This window comes from Mandrillus leucophaeus, unplaced genomic scaffold (genome assembly GCF_000951045.1).
Source record: "Mandrillus leucophaeus isolate KB7577 unplaced genomic scaffold, Mleu.le_1.0 Scaffold1, whole genome shotgun sequence".
Classification (NCBI taxonomy): domain Eukaryota; kingdom Metazoa; phylum Chordata; class Mammalia; order Primates; family Cercopithecidae; genus Mandrillus; species Mandrillus leucophaeus.
The window spans coordinates 10,645,882-10,669,228 of NW_012098097.1; the positions used below are offsets into that span (position 1 = coordinate 10,645,882).

General features: G+C 55.2%; 1 protein-coding gene across 3 annotated transcripts in view; it reads left to right on the forward strand.

The window, feature by feature from the left end:
* SEPT9 (septin 9) overlaps nt 1-23,347 on the forward strand; it is a 243,329-nt gene that overhangs the window by 17,970 nt on the left and 202,012 nt on the right. For 2 of the 3 annotated variants that reach the window (XM_011987313.1, XM_011987454.1), the window contains exon 2: nt 8,172-8,228. In XM_011987313.1, coding sequence (XP_011842703.1) covers nt 8,172-8,228 — 57 coding nt within the window. Of the gene's footprint in view, nt 1-8,171; nt 8,229-20,231; nt 21,065-23,347 lie in introns of those variants that run through there. The other variant, XM_011987377.1, reaches the window with a different exon arrangement.

Below are 23,347 nucleotides of genomic sequence, written 5' to 3' on the forward strand. Positions count from 1 at the left end.
TTGTATTTTTAGTAGAGACGGGGTTTCGCCGTGTTAGCCAGGATGGTCTCGATCTCCTGACCTTGTGATCCGCCTGCCTCGGCCTCCCAAAGTGCTGGGATTATAGGCGTGAGCCACCGCGCCCGGCCGACTTCAGTGTTTTTATCCCCCTCCTGGTCGCTTCCACCCTTAGTGCATCTCTGGAGGCCCGAGGGAGCTAAAGACCAGGCTTTGGTCAGCTAAGAATTTACAAAAGCTATCTCTGTGCTCCTCTGTCAGTTCATCACTCTGTTATCTCCCCCGACAATGAATTCAGTTTGAATTTCAGATAAACAAAGATTAATTTTTAGTATAATCGTATCCCACAGCACATTTGGGATATACTTACGCCTAAAAATGATTCACTGTTTGCTGGCCTTAGTAGCTCATGCCTACAATCCCAGTGCTTTGGGAGTCTATGGTTGGAGGATTGCTTGAGTCCAGGAGTGTTCAAGGTTACAGTGAGCCATGATCATGCCATTGAGCTCCAGCTTGGGTGACACAGCAAGATCCTTATCTCTTAAAAAAAATTGTTGACTGTTTATCTGAAATCCAGGTTTAACTGAGCATCCTGTATTTTATATGAGAACCCTATATGGGTGAGACCCAGAGTCCTGACGCCCACTGGTAAGCCTTTGCAGGGAGGCTCTGTGGGTCCTTGGCTGGCACTGATGCCCTGTGATGAGCAGGGCCATCTGGCGAGGTGGACGCCTGCTGCCCGTGCAGGCAGAGCAAGGTCCTGGGCAGGCATGAGCTGATCTCACCTTCCCCAACCTGGGAGCCAGATACTACTGGCAGCTTGCCATCAAGAGAGGGGCTGGTCACCAAGAGAGGGGCCGCCTCCATGGGCCTCCTTTGGCTTTCGGCCCTCCCCCTAACCTTCCTCCTACCCCAAACAGAGGCCCAGGGCACCGCGCCAGAACCAGCGTGCTGCCTCCTCTGCTTGGCATTTTGTAGTTGGGTGGACTGTTTCCTTCTCACAGGAGCTGGCAGGTGCCCCTTCCACTTCACAGGGAGGATGGCTGGGACTCCTGACCTTGAGGCAGAGTGCTGTCTTTTTTTCTTTTTTTTTTTTTCTTTTTCTTGAGGCAGAGTCTTGCTCTTGTCACCCAGGTTGGAGTGCAGTGGCATGATCTTGGCTCACTGCAGCCTCCACCTCCTGGGTTCTAGTGATTCTTCTGCCTCAGCTTCCTGAGTAGCTGGGATTACAGGTGCATGCCACCACTGAGAACAATGCCTTCTACAGGGTTTATTCTCCTGTAGGAGCAAGTTCCCAAGGCAAGGGGATTGCTCACCTCATGGATGAATACATTGACTTTAATCCACAGCCCCAGGTGTCAGCCTTGAGGGTGGGGAAAGGTTGTTCTATGTCCGGCGAGGGGTCGGGGCAAGGCCAGGAGGGCCTGGTGCCCAGTGTACCTCTTCAGGCTACAACTCCAGGTAGCAGAGGCCAAGGACGGAGGGGAGGAGAAGAGGGAGGTGGCCATTATCTCCTTATCTCAACTTCCTCTGGAGATAAGCTTAACTATTTTAGCGATCCACTAAGTCTGGAGATAAGTCTGGAATTTAAACCTTTGACTTTGATCCAGCCCTTCACAGCTCCTGTGAGCAAACTGAGCCTCAGAAAAAGGGAGTGAAGCCTGTGCATCCTGGACGCCCCCAACCCCGGCTCAAACGGCCCCCACCCCAGGCTCGAACAGCCCCCACCCCAGGCTCAAACGGCCCCCACCCCAGGCTCAAAGTGGGAAGGAACCACAGGGAAACAAACGGGGGAGGCAGGGGTGACCCGGATGAAAGTCTCCGTGACCCACCTTTCCCCAGGGGCTATCTTGGGAGCTTTTAAAACTTTTATTGTTTTTTAATAGAGATGGGGTCTCACTGTATTGGTCAGGCTGGTCTCCAACTCCTAGCCTCAAGCCATCCTCCCACCTCAGCCTCCCAAAGTGCTGAGGTTACAGGCATGAGCCACTGCACCTGGCCTCTCTCAGGAGTTTCAAGAAAAATATTGGGAATAGATTTTTTTTTTTTTTTTTTTTTTTGAGACAGAGTTTCACTCTGTCGCCCAGGCTGGAGTGCAATGGCACGATCTCAGCTCACTGAGACCTCCACCTCCCGGCCTCAATTGCTTCTCATGCCTCAGCTTCCTGAGTAGCTGGGATTACAAGCGTGCAGGCTAATTTTGTATTTTCATTAGAGACTGGGTTTCACCATGTTGGTCAGGCTGGTCTTGATCTCCTGAATTCAAATGATTTGCCTGCCTCGGCCTCTCAAAAAGTGCTGGGGTTACAGGTGTGAGCCACCGTGCCCAGCCAGGAATAGATTATTTTCCGTAGATGACTTCTGTCATTATTGCAAATGGATGTTTATGCACAAGTGAGTTTTCATAATGTCTCATCCTGAAAAGCTCCTTTTTGAGGGAATGGTGACTTTTGATAGAGGAGAGACTGTCCAGGCCTCATTCATTGTCAGCACAAGGGCAGAGCAGGGGTGTGGCGGTGTCACCCTCCTCGGAGACAGCCCCATCCCTGCTCTGCCCAGGGGTTCAGAAGTCTGGTCTATTCGAGCCCCCAGAGGGGTTTGGAGTGGCTGTCTCACATCACAGGTGGGGTCTGTAAGGATCTGAAATGGCCTTTGAGAAGGCCGGTGTGGTTGGTGCATTCCAATCATTAAAGTAACAACAATGATATGTCAAATAGGGTCTGCTCAGATTCTGAGTGCCCGTTTCCACCTTGTGACTGACCAGATTCCACCTTGTGACTTACCAGATTCTAGCATAAAAACCCAGGTAAAAGAAAAAATAGCTGGGTGTGGTGGTTCGTGCCTGTAATCTCAGCGTGAGGCCAAGGCAGGAGGATTGAGACCAGGAGTTTGAGACCAGCTTGGGCCACCTGAGACCCCACCTCTGAAAATAAACAAACAAATAAAAGACCTTCATGCTGTATGTATTTCTTATATCTAGGTTCCCCAAATTATATGCATTGGGGAAAGTCCATTAAGAGAAGCCCCTGGCTGGGTGTGGTGGCTCATGCCTGTAATCTCAGCACTTCGGGAGGCCAAGGTGGGAGGATCACAAGGTCAGGAGTTCGAGACCAGCCTGGCCAACGTGGTGAAACCCCATCTCTACTAAAAATACAAAAATTAGCCAGGCTTGGTGGTGCATGCCTGTAATCCCAGCTACTCGGGAGGCTGAGGCAGGAGAATCACTTGAACCTGGGAGGCGGAGGTTGCAGTGAGCCAGGTTGATGCCATTGCACTCCAGCCAGGGCGACAAAACGAGACTCCATCTCTAAATAAATAAATAAATAAATAAATAAATAAAGCGGGTTCCTAGATATGTGGACCAGACCCCACCCCTGCAAAGCTGCTGTGCCCAAAGGGGGTTGTACTTGGTGGAGTTGGGGCAAAAGAGCAGGGAGGGCACCAGGCAGTTGATCTGGTCTCCACTGCTGGAAAGGGGCTGTGCTGTTGGTGCCCTGAGCTGGTTCCATGAGGAAGACGCTGCATGCTGCATGGGGCGCCCTAAGTTTGCTCATCCTGTCTAGGCTCACCCTTTCCTCTCCAGGACCAGGGAACCCGCTCGTCTCCTGTCTTCAGCACCTTCTCTCTGACTTGTGAGCGCTGCTTTTCTTTCTGCTTGGAACGCTGGCCCGTGTTAGATCCCCGGGCTCCTGCCTTCTGCTGCCTTTTGCCATACCTCATCAAAGTGTGTTTTATTTATTTATTTAATTTCTTTATTATTATTATTTTTCGAGACAGAGTCTCGCTCTGTCACCCAGGCTGGAGTGCAATGGTGCGATCTTGGCTCACTGCAACCTCCGCCTGCCGAGTTCAAATGACTCTCCTGCCTCAGCCTCCCGAGTAGCTGGGATTACAGACACCCGCCACCATGCCCGGCTGATTTTTGTATTTTTAGTAGAGATGGGGTTTCACCATGTTGGCCAGGCTGGTCTCGAACTTCTGACCTCAGGTGATCAGCCCACACTGACCTCCCAAATTGCTGGGATTACAGGCAAGAGTCACCATGCCCGGCCAACTATTGTAATATTGATATAATAATAATATCACAGCCAGGTGCAGTGGTTCACGCCTGTAATCCCAACACTTTGGGAGGCTGAGACAGGCGGATCACCTGAGGTCAGTTCGAGACCAGCCTGGCCAACGTGGTGAAACCCTGTCTCTACTGAAAATACAAAAATTAGCCGGGGCGTGGTGGTGGGTGCCTGTAATCTCAGCTACTTGGGAGGCCGAGGCAGGAGAATCACTTGAACCTGGGAGGCGGAGGTTGTGGTGAACTGAGATCGTGCCACTGCAGTCCAACCTGGGTGACAGAGCAAGACTCCATCTCAAAAGTACTACTACTACTACTAATATCACTTATTGAGTTTTAATTTTGTGCCAGGCACTGTCCTAAGTACTTGCACTATGTGACCTCATTTACTCGGAATAACCTATGAGTAAGCACCACCTCTGTCCCTAAGGAAGCTGAGACTCAGGACATGGAAGTCATCTCCCAGGGCCCACAGCAAGGGCCTGGTGAGGTCTGCATTCGAATTCTGATCATCTGACTCCTGGCTTTCCTGCCTCCTTTGCCTCCCCAAACTCAAAAACTTTCATCTGGAATGACTCCAGACAGCTAGATTTCAATTGCGTTCTCTCCTTCTGAGTATGTTTTATTTTAAAATCACATAAAGATAACTCAGTTCTCAACTGGAGCCATGGAATCGTTAGATGTCTTGGAGACTTTTCCAGCTACCTCTTTGCTGGACTCAGACACAGGCCTGAATAATTAGGTCCAAGGAGCTGAACTGGAGCTGCTTGTGGCCAGAGGTCTCTTCCTGGGAACAGTGGTGGTGACGGCGGCTGCACTGAGCCTGGCAATTTGTTCAAGAGCAGGGGACTCTCAGGCTGCGCTCGTCCCCTTCTTATGAACGAAGTTTGCTTTGCGTCTTCTCTGTGCCAAGGGCTGCCAGGCACAAGATGCCTGTTTTGGGAAATCAGAAAAATAAACAGTGTAAATAAAACAAAAACTCCACCCAAGAAATCTGAGACAGATGCTGTTTTCCCCACCGTTTCTCCACCCCCATGCTGGGTTTGCAGAGAGTGGGCCAGCCTGTTTCCTAGGGATAAGATGCCCTGGGGAGTTTCACCTGGATGGAACCTCTTCTATTTTACTTTTACCCTGTGCCAGGGGGCAGAGGGCAGGGGTGGTGTCCATCTGGCCCAGGGAAAAGGACAGGGCAGCCTTTGTCGCCGGCATCCCCTGCAGAGATGTCTCAGCCAGAAGTGACTTGATCCAGGGACGTGTGTCCCGTTCTCTGCTGGGTGGCCGCTCCTTACCCCCCCGCCGTTGTTTCCATGGTGAGGTGTGCTGGATTTATGGGAAGAGCTCTAGTTCACTCTCAGCCCCGGACAGCAGAACATCCCAGTAGTGCCCTGATGGTGTGCGCGTGGGGATGTGTGGAACAGGATAGTGACCCCATGTGCATTATATGCAGTGCGCCTTCCAGTCAGGTGTGCTCATGGCCATCGTGGAAGTGAGCTCAGCTGGGGCTGGAGGGCCCAGGCTCACTGTGTGCCACTCAGCAGCCTTGGGAGCAGGTTCATCCTCCTCCCCTCTCTCCTGTCCTGGTCCCAGGCAGCCCACCAGAGCCGCTCTCTGGGCCGTCTCTCCTGGTCTTAAGGGGGCTGTCATTTCTGGGAGGCAGACGCTGGCCCCTCCATCCCCACCTCCTGGAGATCTGCGCCAAGGTCTGCCTTTCTGTCTGGAGGGACTGCCCGGGAACTCCTGGGTTTTCTTGGTGGGGTTTTTGTTGCTTAGCAGTGAGCAGAGTGAGCTGGCACCAAGAGGAGGATGCTGGGTGAGGTCACGGACATGGCTGGGGCAGGCTGGGGGTGCTGGAGGTGAATTCCTCAGCTGTGCAACCTTGGGCAGTTTGCCCAGTCCTGAGCCTCGCTTCCTCCTCTGTGAAATGGGGCAGGAGCACCTGCCTGCTGGGGTTGTGGGTTCAGTGAATTGGAGCTAAGGTACAGCTCACAGCCTGCTGTCAGACCCTCGCAAGCAGAAGTGGGTGTCCCTGCTCAGCGTCCTCTGGCTGTTCCTTCAAGGCTCAGCTTGGTCCTCCTCACCTCCATGAAACCTCCCTGGTTACTCCAGGCATCAGGACCTACTCCCTCTTTGGAACCCTGTGCCACACGCGTTTCTCATGGTGTTGCTTTCCCTGGAGGATGGGTTCAGCTAAAATTGGGGCCCATCTCGGGGTTCCCCCCAGCACCAGAGAGGCTCAGACTTAGTAGGGACGGGTACCCAGTTGATACCAGTTCCATGAAGGACACACTGTGCCCATTCTCCTCCCAGCTGCTGAGTCTGGTGTCCTGTAGTTATGGAACATGGATACAAGCCTGGGCAGCTGGACACGAAGGCCAGGTGCGCAGGTCACTCTGCCTCAGTTCTGAACCTTTAGAAACAAGCTGGCTGCACCCATTTCCATCTGGTCACAGTTTAGGAGTGGGGTTGTGGAATGGATGGAAGGAAGGGTGGGTGGGTGGGTTGATGGGTGGGTGGATGGATGGATGGATGGATGAATGGATGATGGGTAGATGGATGATGGGTGGATAGGTGGATTAGGTGGATGGGTGAATGGATAGGTGGACTGGTGGGTGGGTAGGTGGGTGAAGGGCTGGATGGCTGGGTTGGGTGAATGGGGTGGATGGGTGAATGGATGTGTGGAGGGGTGGGGGGGTGGATGGGGTCCATGGGTGAATGGATGGATGGATGGGTGGGTGAATGGATGGGTGGATGAATGGGTGGGTAGATGAATGGATGGGCGGGTGAATGGATGGGTGGGTGAACGGGTGGGTAGGTGAATGGATGGTTGGGTGAATGGCTGGGTGGGTGAATGGATGGGTGGATGAATGGATGGATGGGTGAATGGATGGGTAGGTAAATGGGTGGGTGGGTGAATGGGTGGGTGGATGAATGGGTGGGTGGATGAATGGGTGGGTGGATGAATGGAGTAGATGGGTGGGTGGATGCATGGGATGCATGGGTGGATGGGGTAGATGGGTGGGTGGATGGGTGGATGGATGGGTAGATCAATGGATGGGTGGGTGGATGGGTGGGTAGGTGGGTGGGTGGATGCATGGTTGGGTGGATGGATGGGTGGATGCTGTAAGAGCCTCTCTGGCGGGTTCCAGGGAGGAACTGGCATCTTTGACCAGCAGCCAGCATGGTGATCAGATGCAGGGAGGTCTCTGGGTCTGCCTGATCCCTTATCTCACTATTGGTGGGTCTGGGCTGGTGGTGTGTCCCTGAAGCTCTCTGAAGGGTGGCTCTACGGCATTGCCCAGGGGACATCCCCAAAGCGCCGTGCTCTGCAGCAATAGAGCGGCTGCCTGTGCTCCCAGGGCCGCTCCTCCTGGCAGCCTTTCGGGTTTGCTCGGCTTAGCACCTTGGCAAATCTCCTCGAGTTAGGACTCGCCTGCCATAAGCCTCTCCAACGAGCAGCCCCAGGCCAAGGCCTGTGTGTGGGCAGAGGGAGCGCGTGCCGCGGGAGGCAGCATTAATCTGAGGTTCCGTTTTTGTTCCCTCCTGGGGCAAAAGGAAAAAACAGGCTGTCCCACTCCATCCCCAAATCCAGCCCAGCTGCACCCAGCCCTGGGAGTGAAGGGAGCTGGATCAGGACTGCCCGTGAGTCGTAGACTCCGGTGTAGGGAAACCCCGGTTCATAAGACGGGTGGACATGGAGGAAGGAGGAGACTCCGTCCAGCAGAGACACACTTGGGCGCAGCCCAGTTTGGAGTCTGATGGACCTGGGCTCACCTGTGTGCAACTCTCATTCACTGTGTGGCCACGGACAAGTGACACTCTGGAGACCCAGCTTCCTTATCTGCAAAATGGAAGCAGCGCGGCTTGGGGGAGGATGTGTGAGGGTTTGGCCCAGAGCCCTGCCAGCAGCCAGACAGCAGTGGCTGTCATCCCTCCAGGGTCCAGGGTTACCTGGGGGAGTAGGGCCTCTGCCCCCAAATGGGCCCCGTTTCTGGTTCTGGAACTCACAGCAGGAGCAGAGGTGAGGACACTCCCGGTGTTAACCATCCGCCCAGAGGGAGAGCGTCAGTGGCCTTGTGTGACCTTTGCCCTTTGTCTCTGTCTTTAGGAGGCACGCGGACCTCCAGTGGCCGGCTCCGGAGGCTTGGTGACCCCAGTGGCCCAGGTAGGTGGCTCGCTCCACCCAGGCCCCAGCTCACGGGCGTGTTTGTGTTGCGGCCCCTTCGTTCTTCTGATCCAGGACCTGCCTCCCCACCTGGCCTCCCTGGATGAGTGGGGCCACTTGCCCGTTTCCCAGGGAGACGCTGTCTTTCACAGCTTTGGACTCAGGTGGCTTCTGGGCCTGTCGACGCTGGCCTGCTGGAGATGATCCTTGTGGGGGCAGAGTCAGCAACTCCCAGGCTCAGGGAGCAGGCCCGTGTGTGCGGGACAGAGGAGAGAACAGGAGATAGATAGGCTGGATGGTTTGGTTTGAGGTGCTGAGGGCACAGGCGCGCCATGGACAGGTGGCTTTGGCTGTGGGACTCTCGGTGCTGGTTCAGTATCCATGGGCTCCCTGCAACCCTGCAGGGTGGAAGACGCTCCAGGATAGAGCAGATACGGCTGTGTTATCTAGGAGGAAATAAGTGGGCCTCTGGCAGTGGTCACTGTGCTATTCTTTCTGCTTTTTCCATGTGTTTGGAAATTTTCCACGCTCACCAGTAGGGAGGGGAAACAGACGCACCCATCAGAGCTCTGGGGCTGGCGATCCAGGACAGGAGTTACAGCTCATAGTCTTGGAGGGACTCTACCAACCACCGGGTACAGCCTGGGCAGGGGAGTGGGACAGAGAGGTCAGGGCTCTGCCTCCAGCCCTTGCCCCCCAGGACTGAGTCTGTGCGTCATCTTCTCCCCACTGGGTGTCCTCGATCTCTCCTGCCTGACCCTGGTGTGGCCATAAGTGCCTCTGTTCCCAGGAGCCTACGTGGTTCTTGGCTGTCACTTGCAGCGGCCAGGCTGGGACAGGTGCCCATCTAGTGGCTTTTCTATTTGGAGAGGATGATGGGTCACAGCAATGAATGAACTTACCTCCCCTAGGAGATGAGGAGCTCCGAGAAGGGCAGAGATGGCGTGGTCATCTGTGCATATGTGCTGGGGGCCAACTGGGTGCCAGACCCCTGGCTGCCATCATGGTGGCAGACAAGCAGGGACTGTGCCTTCATGAATTAGCCATTCTAGAGGAGACAAAGTTACCGAAGGACACGGACCCGGAGTCAAATCCACACAAATAGAGCACCTGTGGGCCAGGGCTGCCTTCAGAACCAGGTGAGACAGCCGTCCTGCCAGGACAAGGCACTCACGGGGGCAAGGCATGTGCCCATCTGCAGCCCCCACCTCCATGCTCTAGACCAGCCCTGTCTAATAGAACCTTCTGTGATGGTGGGTCTGTTCTGTATATCCCCACCCCGCCATCCTGTAGGGTAGTTGCTTGACCACCTGGGTCTACTGCACACTCGAAGTATAAATGTTTAAGTTTATTTTATTCACTCATTTACTTGCATAGAATTATTGATTTATTTTACATGGATTTCCACTTATATCTGCATGTGGCTAGTGGCTATGAAACAGAACAGCTCCAGACCACATTGGCTACCTGAGACCCCAGAATTCTATACCCAAAGCCTGCTTCTGATCCTGAGTTGGCTTCTGTGGGGACAGCACAGACCCCTCCTAAGTCCGCCCTCCAGAGGTGGATGCAGCGCCTGTGGACTGTGCACCCCCAGGCCTGAAGCGGGAGAGGGTGGACTGTGCAACCCCAGGCCTAGCGAGGTGAGAGGGTGGCTTTTTACAGGACGTGGGAGTGGAGGGGATGGCGTGTACATGTGGGTGATGTGGGACCTTGTGTGGCTATGCGGGCTGCTGTGTCCACATGAGTGCATGTGAGGTCCCTTGCAGTACAGGATGGGACTGTATGTGGGGAGAGCGGGGTGACACTCTGGCTGGAGGCCCCTGGGCAGCTGCATGATTCAGCGCCGTGGTTAAGAGGGGCCCCGCCTATTGCAGTCATGTTGGGCACTAGCCACTGGACAGCCCCGCCACTGCTGTGTTTCTGGGGAGCTTTTCTCAGGTTCCGCATCTGATCTGCCTCTCCATCTCCCTCCCTCTCATTGGCCAGCTTCTGGTGGAATGGGTGGGGAGGATCCCCCAGTGCTTGTGGGGGTTGCATCTTGGGAGCCTGGCACCCTGGGCTGCGTGGACACAGCCTCCCCCGGCGGTTGCTTCCCTCTGCTTACACCGGCTGGTTCTGTGCCGTCAGCACTTGGCAGCCGCGATCACAGCTCAGCTTGGAAGCCTAAGGCATAATTTGCTGAAGCCCAAAGCTGCAAGCTGGTGATCTGGGTTTGCGTGGGACTGCCTGCTGACACACGGGGTCCTCCCTCTGTGGGCCTCTGTGGGCTCTGGCCTGAGACACCCTTTCCTCATCTTCTTGGCTTCTGTCTTTCTCACTGCCTCCCTGCTGCTGAGACCCTGGTCCGCGCAGGAGTTCATTTCTAGACATCCCAGCATCTCAGGCCTCCCCATTTGACACTCCCCAGATGACTGTCTACCATCCCGTCCTCCCAGCCCAACTTCTCTGTAGATCCACATCTGGCCAGTCTCCTATGTCTGGGACTCTTGCCCTCCCCAGAAGGACAAAGGCTCTTCTCGAGGCTGTGTTTGGGACTGGGCCAGGGATGACATTTCTGGCAAGAGCTTAAATGACACCATGATCAACCCTTTGGTCAGCTCACACACTTTGTCTCCTTTTTTTTTTTTTTTTTTTTAAAAATGGAATTGTTAGAGCTACAAAAAAAAAAAAAAAAAAAGTAAAGAATAAGATAACAAAACACCTGTGTACTCACCGTCCCGCTTAAGAAGTGAGACATTGCAGGTGCAGCCCAGTCCTGGGTGACCCTCTCCATCCCAGCCCTGCTCCCGCTGCAGTGCTCACCCCTGGATTGGGCAGGCATGTCTGTGCTGGGCAGTGGTGTGTCTGAGGAGCCTAGGTCTCCTCTTTTTTTTTTTTTTTCTGAGATAGAGTCTCATTCTGTCGCCCAGACTGGAGTGCAGTGGCGCCATCTCGGCTCACCGCAACTTCTGCCTCCTGGGTTCAAGCAATTCTTCTGCCTCAACCTCCCCAGTAGCTGGGATTACAGGCACCCGCCACCATGCCTGGCTAATTTTTTTGCATTTTTAGTAGACACAGGGTTTCATCGTGTTGGTCAGGCTGGTTTCAAACTCCTGACCTCAGGTGATCCACCTGCCTCGGCCTCCCAAAGGGCTGGGATTATAGGGGTGAGCCTGGTCTCCTCTTGAATATGGTTGTCAGCATCGTGTGTCTGAACAGCCTAGGTCTCTCTCCTCTTGAATGCCGTCATCAGCATCGTGTCCTCAGTGCCTGACTGGAGTAGTGGCTGCCCTGCTTGTGCCCACAACGTGATGGCGTGGAGATTTATCCGTGTAGATCCACTTAGCCTTGGTTCATTTATTTTGGCAGCTAGCGAGTGTTCCTCCGTGTGGGGAGGCAGAGTTTGCCAGTCCCGTGGCCCACTGGTGACGTCACCGAAGGTCTTCTCTGTTATTAGCGCTGCTGGGAACGTGTGTTTCCCCAGGTGGATTGGTTGGGCTGTGGGGACGCGCTCCTCAGCCCTTCTGGATGTTACCACTGTGCCCTTCCGAGTGGCCTTCTGGTAGGCTCTCCCATATTCACCCATTTTCTGTGCCTCAGTCAGCCTCTCTGGGTAGCCGCCTCCCTGACTGAGCGTCCAGCTGACTTTTGCCCTGGTTCCCACGGTGCAGGGAGCATTTCATCTCAGTGGTGCCCGAGCTTCCTTCCCTCTGGCCCTCAGTCCCCAGCTGGGATCCCTGGAGCCAACTCCTCTGCCTGACATCCCATGTCTCTGGGTCCTGCTATTCCATCTTCCAATGCCTCTGGGGGGTGTGGCCTCGTCCCCAGTGCCTCAATCATCCCTTCTTTCCTGGGTTGAACCATGTCCCCCACAAACTCATGTCCACCAAAAACCTCAGAATGTGACCTGGGAGTTGGAAATGGGGTCTTTGCAGATGTAAGTAGTTAAGGATCTTGAGATGAGGTCATTCTGGATCAGGATGGACCCCAAATCCAATGACTGATGTCCTTAAAAGAAGCAGAGAGGCCACAGACGCACCGGTAAGAGCCACGTGAAGGCAGCAGTGGATGGTGCAGTGATGCAGCCCCAGGCCAGAAAGCGCCTGGGAAGAGGCAAGGAAGGACCCCTCACCCTGCCTCAGAGCCTTCCTAGAAGTGTGGCCTTGCTGACACCTTGATATTGGACCTCTGGCCTCCAGCACTGGGAGAGAACCCGCTTCCAGTTTTTCATGCCCCACAGCTGTGGTCCATTATGGCAGCCACCGGACACTGATGCGCTTCCCTACCTGGCCGCTGTGGATGGGCCACCCCCGCCCGCAGGAAGTCTCCCTCAAGCACTGTAGGTGTCTCTGCCCTCACAGTGGACGCCTGCACAAGGAGGTGTGAAAAGGGCCCTGCAGGAGCGGGGCCTGGGCTGGTGCTCGCTCCCTCCCTTCATCCTACGCCAGTTCCCACGCCTCTTCCGGAAGGAGTGCCCGGCCCCACCCGGTGAATCACAGCCCAACTCTCCTGACAATTGGCTGTCACTTATTTAACTGCCACCATCCCCAGGAGACAGAAAATGCCAGAGGGGTGGGGCCTGGGCAGTGCCTCCTCGCTACTTCCCCAGGGTACCGTGCCACATTGCCTTGGTGCACAGAGTAGCTGCTCAAAGTGTGTCGGACAAACAGGTCCACCATGCCCAGCCATGCAGACAAAAGTGTGCCATGTGGAGGGAGCTGGCTGTGGAAGAGACCACCAGCATCTTGGCTGCCCGAGGACCTTGCCCCTGGGCTCCTGTGGCACTCCTAGCTCGTTACTTCCTTTCTTACCCATAGCTACCCGCTCTTCCTCTATTTCTCTGATGTCAGCCTTGCCACCCACCCAGGTTCACAAGCAGGAAATCTCAGAGTTGATCTTGACCTCTGCCTCCCCAGCACCCCCAGGTCAACAGGTTGCCAAGATCTCATCAACTCACCCTCCACATACTGGCCCTTGGACAGGCTGCTCTGGTCATAGTCATGTCTTGGTTGGGCCTCTGTCATCCCTCCTTGGACCAGCGGGTGCCGTCCTCCCCACCCCTGTCCTGCTGTGGCTCCTTCCTATCCACAGCCAACAGTTAGAGGACGATTACTGCTTCCCTCCTCTGTGCTGGGGACCCGGTGATGGGATCCCTCCACCCGATCATTTACAATAGACCTGGGCCTGGTCTTCTTACTTACAGAGCCCTTAGTTTCTGCCCCCAAGCCTCGAGTGTGGATTTCTGCTGCCGCCCAGCCTGACCCTGACACTGCTTTCCAGCCTGGAGCCCCCTGCTGCTTCTGCGCTCCTGGCTCTGAGTGCTCGGACCTCTCTGGATGGGTTGCCACTTGTCCTCTGGTAAGCAGGGCTTCCGTGCTCCTGGACCCAGCTGGCTCAGGGTGACTTTGGGCCATCTTGCCATACCCCTTCTATCAGCTTGGCCTTGGTTATTTCTGTGTCCTCCACGGCCTCAGACCAGAGCCGGGGCGGGATGCTCTCCTGGTGTGTGGCAGGCAGTCGGGAAATACTGCTGGACTGACCTTGATAGGAGATGCTTGGGAGAATTGGCCAAAAAACTAGCTTAAAATGCAAATATGGGCCTTCTTTTGCATTGGCTAAAGAGTAGCTTTTCTCTGTTTGCCTCCTGGGTAAGAAATTGATGGCAAATGCAGTGTCTCCAGGGAGGAGAAGAAGGTGACAAAAAGGGTCTGTGTAACAGGGCAAGGCACTAGGCATTTGTGACTATTTAAGTTTAAATTATTTAACATAAATGCGAAACTCTGTGCCTTCCTCGGTAGCCCTTCCACACTGCAAGCGTTCACTGCCACATGTGGCTGCCATATTGACCACAGCAGATACAGAACATTGACATCATTGCGGAAAGTTCTATGGGCGGTTTAGATAATCTTCACGTTGGAGCTGCAAATTCATTGTTTATCCAACGAACGGTTGCTGGGCACCTACTGAGCAGGCAGGATGAAAGACACCCGCTCTTGGGGGAAGTTTCTGTTGGCTGCAGAGAAGCTTAAACTCAGGGGGCCTGGGGCAAACTCTGCAAGGGCCCTTGGGCTCTGCACCCCTAGACCTCCCTCACTCTGCACAGGCAGTCGGGGGCCCCCTCTAGGAATGGAGCGCCAGCTCTGGCTCCTGTCAGGCTACAGCCCGGACGGATGGCTGAGCACGAGGCTGTGAGAGTGGAACTGGGCCCGGCTGGGCTGCTTCTCCCCGTTGTCTTGGTTTCCTTCCACGCTGACCTGGAAGGACTCCTAAAGCAACAGGCCTGCCCAGGCGGTTTGCACCAGTAAACCCGGCAGCGGCCCCAGGGGCAGAGATAGCTGGATTGTATTTATTTAGGAACAGCCAAAGCTCGAGGCACAATAAAAAGTGGAGAAAGATTCCGGAGAGGAATGCAGCTGGCCTCAGCCCGGGAATCCGTCTTGCTTGGGAGGCTGTAGGCGGGCCAGGCTGGGGCCAGCCTGGAGGGTCTTGGCCGGCTCTGCTGGCAGGTACAGTAGCAGGGCCAGCAGGAGGGAGTCCGGGACGGAGCTGCTTCACTTTTAATTCAGGGAAGCGGACTTCAGTGGTTGTCTGAGGATGAGCAGGAAATGAATGGAAAAGTCTTTTTTTTTTTTTCTTTTTTCTTTTTAGGCAGGGTCTTTCTCTGTCCCCCAGGCTGGAGTGCTGTGGCACAGTCATAGCTCACTGCAGCCTCGACCTGCCGGGCTTAAGGGATCCTCCCACCTTAGCCTCCTAAGTAGCTGGGACTACAGTTATGAGCCACCATGTCTGCCTAATTCTTAAAAGAAATGTCTTCAGACTAGGCATGGTGACCCATGCCTGTAATCCCAGTACTTTTGGAGCCGAGGTGGGAGGATCACTTGAGCTCAGGTGCTCCAGACCTGGGCAACATGGCGAGACCTTGTCTCGACTAAAAATACAAAAAGTTAGCTGGGCGTGGTGGTGCACCCCTGTAGTTCTAGCTACTCTGGAAGCTGAGGCTACAGTGAATTGTGATTACATCGCTGCCTTCCAACCTGGGCAAAGGGAGGAAGAAGGGGCCTTCAAAAAAAAAAATTTTTTTTTTGAGACAGAGTCTCGCTGTGTTGCCCAGGCTGGAGGGCAGTGGCATGATCTCGGCTCACTGCAGCCTCTGCCTCCTGGGTTCAAGTGATTCTCCTGCCTCAGCCTCCCAAGTAGCTGGGATTACAGGTGTGAGCCACTGTGCCTGGACTCTTTTTTTGTAGAGATGGGATTTCTCTATGTTGCCCAGGCTGGTCTTGAACTCTTGGCCTCAAGTGATCCTCCCACTTTGGCCTCCCAAAGTGCTGGAATTACAGGTGTGAGCCACCACTCCCAGCAGGAAAAGTCACTTTTTAAAGCGAGAGGTTGTGCATCCTCTATAGCTTGGTACTCGGCATGGAGGATTTACTGGAACTTGTGTTAGGTGAGGGGACATGGAAGATGGCAACAAATCCGAGCCCGGAGCGTCAGAAAGCATCCTTTCAGCCTGAGATGCCTTGTCTCCACCTCCGCGCAGGACCCTTCCCCAGTGTGCGTGCCTGGAGCAAGGTGGGGCCGATCCTACGAAGCCTCTTTCCCGAAGGCCCCTGCTGCCTACATCAGCGTCTCCTGGACCGCCTGCTCCTTTCCTGCATGGCTGGACCAGCCCCAGGTCCTCCTGGCCTGGTGTAGGGATCACAGGCCACCCTGGGGAATGCCTGGTATGTGTCCCCTCCCCTCTGGGTACCAGGGGATGAAGCTGTGCTTCGTGGAGGGGAGCTGAGGCACTAGTGCCCGGGATGGTGTGCCTGGGGCAGCTGAACTGGACCCGTCTCCTACTGGGCCCCTATGGAGCCCAGATTGTTGTGAGAAGGTGACCCGTACCTTTCACTTTTGTTTCACGTGGGAACAGGGGCTCAGTCTGCACACATATTCGGTTTGGAGCATGAATTTCCATGGAGAAGGAAAATCTCTACTAAGAAGGCTCTGATGTCAGGATTGTCTGTGAGGGCCGGGCCATGTTCTGGGGCAAGACAGGAGTGGAGGAGGCAACCAGGGAAGGCTTCCTAATGGAGGAGGCATTTGATAGCATCTTGAAAAAGAAGCAGTTCCTAGGCCAAGCCAGAGGGTGAAGAATAACCACCTAACTTCTTTCTACAAGATGCCCCCAGGCTGAGGCAAAGCAGGTTGAGTGTGACACTTCCTTCCTTTCTGTGGGTTCTGGCCTTTCCGGAGCCCAGCCAGTGCCATTGGAGACAAAGTGGCCTTCGCTATTCCTTCCCGCCGTGCCAGGCCCCACTGTGCCCGCTGAGCCCTACTTTGCAATTAAGAGGAGCTGTGAACCAATGATGCTGATGTCACAAAAAAGTGGCCAGGGGTCTATGGGGGGTGAAGGGCAGAGATGCTGCCCTGAGAACTGTCTGGAAGGGGCTTTTGGATAACAGTGCCCACTCCAGGGTGTAGGCAGGCTGGGGTGACTGGGAGCTGGGCTCACAGGCTGGCACAACTAGAGTTTCCCAAAGCCGTGGCCCTGGGGGCCCTTCCTTCCCGGGAGAGCATCCAGTTTGGGAAAAGGTGGGTTAAACCAAGCCCGGCTCCCTCACTGCAGGATTACTCAGTGCGTTGAGTGTGCAACTGTGCCTCTGAATCCACGACAGGACCAGACACCACTTCAGCAGGGAGGGACCACGGGGGATCCGCCGCAGGGGCTTGGGTCTGCGCTGGCCTGGTGAGGTGCCCCCTTGGTGCTTACACGGAGGCTGAGACACCATGGGCAGTGAGAGGTTGGCCCGTCGCCTCCCCCACCCTCGGCTGGCCTTACCCCACCACCTCTGCCCTCGCCTCCCAGCCGGCTCATGACTAACTCCTGCCTCTTCAGAGCCAATCGGTGCTGCCAGGTTTTCCATTTCAAGTGATCCCCTGCCTGGGCCAAAACGTTTGGATTTTCAGGCACGGAGGGGAGATGGACCTCAAGCCAAACCATGCTGGGTGAAACTGAGGGTCAAGGCTGTGCTCAGCAAGCGCTCCAGCCCTGGCCGTCAAACCCATAGTGTGCACAGCGTGCGGGAGGTGGCCGGGTGAATGCACTCGTCATAGTCCGGCCCCTCACTCGGGGCTGTTCCCAAGTTCCCACCGCCAGCCTGGCTGGGTCAGAGCCTGGTGGGGCCTTCCTGGGCTTCCCTGCCCCACAGCGGGAGTTTGTATGGAGAGTCTTGAGTGAGGTTAATGGGTGTTCTTCCTCTTTTTTTTTTTTTTGAGACAGAGTCTCACTCTCTTCACCCAGCCTGGGTTGCAGTAGCGCGATCATAGCTCACTGCAGCCTCGGACTCCTGGCTTCAAGCAATCCTTCCGCCTCAGCCTCCCAAAGTGCTGAGATTACAGGCACGTGCCACCTTGCCCAACTGGGGTTTCTGCTTTATACTTTTTCTCTTGTTGCTAAACTCAATACAACGAAAGATGTTACATTTATAATCAGAAAAACCAACAAGAAATATTATTTCAAAATTGGAAAAGGGATTAAAGAAACAAACCAAGAAACCTCCGCGATTCCTGCCTATCGGAGTCAGTGGTTATTAGTGGTTGGCTTAATACAATGTTTTAGGAAGAAATAGAATAACAGAAAGCAGCTCCAGTGAGCTGAGCCCTGGCACTGTCTGTGCTGCTACATCAGTTTCCCACAGCTGCTGTAACGAGTGGCCACAAGCTGGCTGGGTTGCAACAACGCCCAGCCATCCTCTCACAGCTCTGCAGGCCACACGTCCAAGATCAGGGTCACCAGGCTGAAATCAGGGTGTCCACTGGGCATAGCCCTCTGGAGGTTCTAGGGCAGGGGTTCCCACCCCTGTGTGTGTCCTATTAGGAACTGGCCTGCACAGCAGGAGGCGAGTGCCTGGCAAGCGAACGAAGCTTCATCCGTATTTACAGTCACTCCCCATTGCTTGCATTACTGCCCAAGCTCTGCCTCCTATCTGATCAGCCATGGTGTTAGATTCTTGTAGGAGCGTGAACCGTATTGTGAACTGTGCATGTGAGGGATCTAGGTTGTGGGCTTCTTACGAGAATCTAATGCCTGATGATCTGTCACCGTCTCCCATCACTACCAGATGGGACCGTCTAGTTGCAGGAAAACAAGCTCAGGCTCCCTCTGATTCTATATTATGGTGAATTGTATAATTATTTCAGTGTAATAATAATAGAAATAAACTGCACAATAAGTACAGTGTGCTTGTGGCCGGGTGCGGTGGCTCACACCTATAATCCCAGAGTGAAACTCTGTCTCAAAAAATAAAAAAATAAAGGCCAGGTGTGGTGGCTTACGCCTGTAATCCCAACACTTTGGGAGGCCAAGGCTGGCGGATCACGAGGTCAGGAGTTCAAGACCAGCCTGGCCAACATGGTGAAACCCCGTCTCTACTAAAAATACAAAAATTAGCCAGGTAGGGTGGCAGGCGCCTGTAATCCTAGCTTCTTGGGAGGCTGAGGCAGAAGAATCGCTTGAACCCAGGAGGCAGAGGTTGCAGTGAACTGAGCACGCCACTGTACTCCAGCCTGGGCAACAGAGTGAGACTCTGTCTCAATAAAATAAAAGAATGAATATAATGCACTTGAAACATCTCGAAACCATCTCCCCACTCCCTGGTCTGTGGAAAAATTGTCTTCCATGAAACTGATCCCTGGTGCCAAAAAGGTTGGGGGCCGCTGCCTTCATCACCTGCCCCTTCGAGCCTCTGTTGGCTGTGGGCGTCCCTTGGCTTGTGGTTGCATGGCCCTTACCTTCAACACCAGCATCTTCATATCTCTCCGGGCCCCATCTCCACTTGACCATCCTTGTCTGTGTCAAATCTCCCGCTGCCCCCGTCCTGTGTGAGCACCGAGACTGCCTTTAGGGACCACCTGGACCATCCACGTGTTCTCGCCACAGCAAGATCCGCAACTGAATCACAGATGCAAAGACCCTTGTTCCAAACAAGGTCCCATTTGCAGGTCTAGGGATTAGGACGTGCTATCCCTGAGGCCATTATTCAGCCTTCTTTAGTGCCCATGATCCCTTCCTCCCTCCCCAGCCTCCCACCTCGGCTGAGACACTGTCCCCATCTCCCTCACTGCCTGGCTGCCTGTGGGGCTGTCCTCCAGGCTCTTTAGGAGGAGGTGGTTGCTTGATGTCTCCCAGAAGGCTGGGAATGGTCCTCCCCACCCCCCAGGAAGACGTCCTTTCTGCCAAAGGAGACTGCATTTCGGGTCCTATCCCAGGCAGAGAGTGGACGGGACTGTGGCCTGAAGTGGCATTTCAGGGCCTTTGGCCCTGTCATCTAGCTGAGGGCTGTGCATGGGCCTCACCTGGTCACAGGTAACTCACCTGGCTCTGTGGGGCAGGGATTGTAAACTCAGAGGCCTGCGGGGTGTGTCGAGGTGGAGGGGTGCAAATACTGGAAATTTGCGTGGGGGCCTTGGGGAGCAGCGCAACTGGAAACTGTTTTGTCTAAAGGGCAGAGCAGTCTTACACCAGCCCTGTGTGGCCAGGCAGGAAGGCTTCTGTGGTGTGGCCATGCGTCCTCCCTTTCTCAACAGAAGCTGACAATCTGAAGTTTTCAGAGAGATTGCCTGAGTTCTCAGCCTTGGCACGAACACACATTCTCTTTAAACAGGCTTGGGCCAACAGAACCGGCCTCTGTGTCTCAGGTTTGAATGAACCCTTGAGGTGAAGCTTAAAGACAGAGAGGATGCCCCCTTCCCCACCCAGGAACCCACACTGTAGGCCCCCACCTGGTCTGCTGAGCCCTTGTCCTCAGCATGGACACTGACCATGTGCTGGTGGGGACCCCCCAGGTAAGCAGCCTCTGAGGACCCCGGATGAACAGTGGGGAACAGCACTGATCCCCCAGTGGGGCCCCGAGTTCCCGGAGAGGAAGACTCGCTCCCTCCCAGGGGACGGCTGGAGACTTACTGACTCATGCGTGTGTGGTAGGAATCATCCAGGAAGTCCCCATCCCGTTCGCCCTCTGCTTGGGCGGGGACGGCAACTGCCTCTGTCACCACAGGCTAACGGGACAGAGCGGGGTGACTTCTCAGGGTTCCTCCTGGGCAGGTGCTCCAGAACCTTTTCTCAGCACGCTGGCCTGAGGCACGGCCGTTCCTCCCGCCCAGCCACGTTGGGGTGCGGGGTGAAGAAAGCCTGGGCTAGCCCAGGACAGAGGAAGGCACGCAGGAACTGGGCTTTTTAAACACTTAAACCCAAGGAAATCGTAGCATCGCGGGACGGGGAAAATGAAAGACTTTGGAAGTCGTCAGGAATTTGACTCTGTGAGTTGGTTTCCAAGAGTCTAAGTTAAGCATCTCCAAGTGGATATTAAAAAGGAGCAGCAAGCCTCAGGGCGGCGGGGGCTGGAGGAGGTGGAGAGAGGAGGCTGCCGGAAGCCGCACTCGGGACCTCTGCAGCCACCGACCAGACCGGTCGGCCAGGACTCTGGGACTCTCACAGGCAGACCCTGGGGGCTGCCGGACTCCTCAGGGCCCACCTCAGGCCCTCTCTCCTGCCTCCTCTTTTTGGATTTCTCTCCTTTGCTCCGTTTTTCCTCCCATTTTGAAGAGACAATGCTACTTCAGTTTGGAGCACAAACATATGATGAGCACATGGAAATGTGGTAATTCGGATGCATTCGTGATTGCAACAGATTGAAGAAATTAGACCAGACAAAGAGTGTTTTTAGAGGAGGAGGAGGAGGAGGAGGAGGAGGAGGAGGCTGAGAGAGGGAGGGCGACGGGGGTGAGAAAGGGGAGGCCGCCTCTGAGCGGGACGCCGGGACTCCCGCCGCTGCTAAATATATCCGTAGGAATGGAGAGGGACCGGATCTCAGGTAGGCAGATAGCCCCGTCCCCATCGGCCGCCCCCCCACTGCCCTGGACTCGGGGCTTTATTTATGCTTGGGGGGAATAAGCATGCAAGGGGCGCTTTTGCTCATTTTTCACAGAAATATTTCTTTTCTTTTTGACGGTTCCAAGCTCGTGGGATGAACGCCGTCTCAGAAGCTGAGCTCTCCTGGGTCTGGCTTGTATTTAAACTCTGCTTTCCTCTGTTCTGGCTACTTCTCTTTCATTTTCCAGTGTGCCACTCTTGCATGTCATGGCCACTCTCAATGCTCAGGCTGTTGGCACTGAAACCTGGGGAGGGCGTGGGGGACCTGCCTCCCTGGCTCGGGTCTGGGGCGGCGGCGCTTGGACCTGGCCAGTGGTTTGTTTGTCCACTGTATGGTTTGTTTTTTGCCTCCAGCCAAAGTCTGTCTTCAAGGCTGCCTCGGTCTCCTACCTAAAATAGCATTTCTGTGCCTTCCCGGCAGTTGATTATAGAGGGGGAAGCTCCCGGCGCTCAGAGGAGCCCGGCGTGTGTGTGCGTGTGTGCACGTGTGCATGTGTGTGTGCATGTGTGTGTGTGTGTCCATGCACGCTGGCAGCCCCCTTGCAGCGGGCACAGACCCATCGGGGTGTGAACCGGCAAATGAACAGAAAGGGGCTTCCCGTGCCTTTAGTTCACCCCAGCTTTCCAGGCCCTCCCTCCCAGGCCCAGCCTCCTTGGTCTCTTCACTCACGTGCGGTGCTGTGGCTGCCATCGCACGTGGCCAGCGCCGTCATTGGTAATTAGCAGTGATGACGGTTTCTGCTGCCCATGCCGCCCTCTGAGCCCAGGGCTGGGAGATATGGGGTGGTTGAACCACACTCCAGGCTTTGGGTATTCTGAAGTGACCTATGGGCCATGGAGCAGGGGTCGCTAAGAGTGTCAGCCCCTAAGTGCCTTGGGCCCTGGTCTGTTGGTTGCCCCTATGTGTGTGTTGGGGGGTCCCTGAGAGGCCTGAGAGAGGGAGGCCCATCTCGGTGACTCTTCTATAGGACGCGCAGTCCCCTCCACCGCTGCTCCCAGGGCCACATCTTGATGTGATGTTGGGACTGGTGGAGCGGGTGTGTGTTGTGCCACTGAGCACACCCAGTCGGGCACGGCAGGCGGACCTCAGGAGGGGGCCAGGGGAGACGGGCAGAAGGCTGGGGCGGCAGTGAAACCGCATGTTATCTGTTTGAGCTCGGGGGTTCAGGTCCGCTGGGACGGGTGGCTGTGGAGCCCAGTGTCCTGCTCTCGGCCCAGCAGGAGCCGCAGGGCAGGGAGCACTGAGAGGGGCCTTCATCGGGCCTGCACAGTGGAGTTGTCCTCGGAGTGACCACCCCACCAGACCACAGTGGGTCCCCTGCCTCCTTGGCCACCAGCCCTGGGAGGACGTCACTTCACCCGCCTGGCAGGCAGGGGCCTCGGGGAGCCTCGGGTTCGGCCTTCATTTTATAGATGATCCAGCCAAGGCCCAGATGGGTGACCAGCAGGGGATCTGAGAGCTGGGCAGAGAGGCGTGGGTTTAGGGGGTGGTGCTCCCTGGGGAGCTGGAAGTGATGGCACCCTCCCAGGCTCACCAAACACAAGCTTTTCATGAACTGAACAAAACACTCTTTGAAAGCAGTCAGCGCTGTGCCCCAGAGACCACTCTGATCCCTGCTGCCCTTGGCCAAGGACAGCACAGCCAGGGATGAAGCGGGGACCTCCCCTCGGGCTGTGCCTTGATGAAAGATGCTTTCTACAAAATCCCATTCAGATGTGTTTTCATGTAAGAAAACGTACATTTTAAAAAACTCAGTTGTAAACTGGCCGCCTTCCGAATGAACACGAGAATCCCCGAGCTGTTTCCCTAACGAGGTTTTCGTCCTGGGCAAACTTTAGCACTGGTCTTTAATTGTCACTGAACTCCTGAACAGTCCCTGGGGAAGTGAGTTCCTTCCTGTCCCTGCTGGGTGGCCTTGAGCAAGCCACTTGGCAGCTCTGGGCCGCAGTTCCGTAATCTGCAATGTGAGGGATGGGAGCAGCCGGGCCCCCAGGCAGCGCCCCCTCCTCCTCACGGGCTTCTGCGCGTGTTCTGAGTTTTGTGGGCACTTCTTCCCTCGCTGAGGGGCTCTTCCTCTTCGCAGGGTGTGGCTCATGCCACTTTGTCAGGCTGCAAGCTACTGTGAGAGCTGCTCCGATTCCCACGCGTGTTCTGGCCTGAGGAGGAGCGTGGGGAGGATGCTGTGCCTATGTGACAGAGGCCTGCCCGGCAGACACCGGCCCG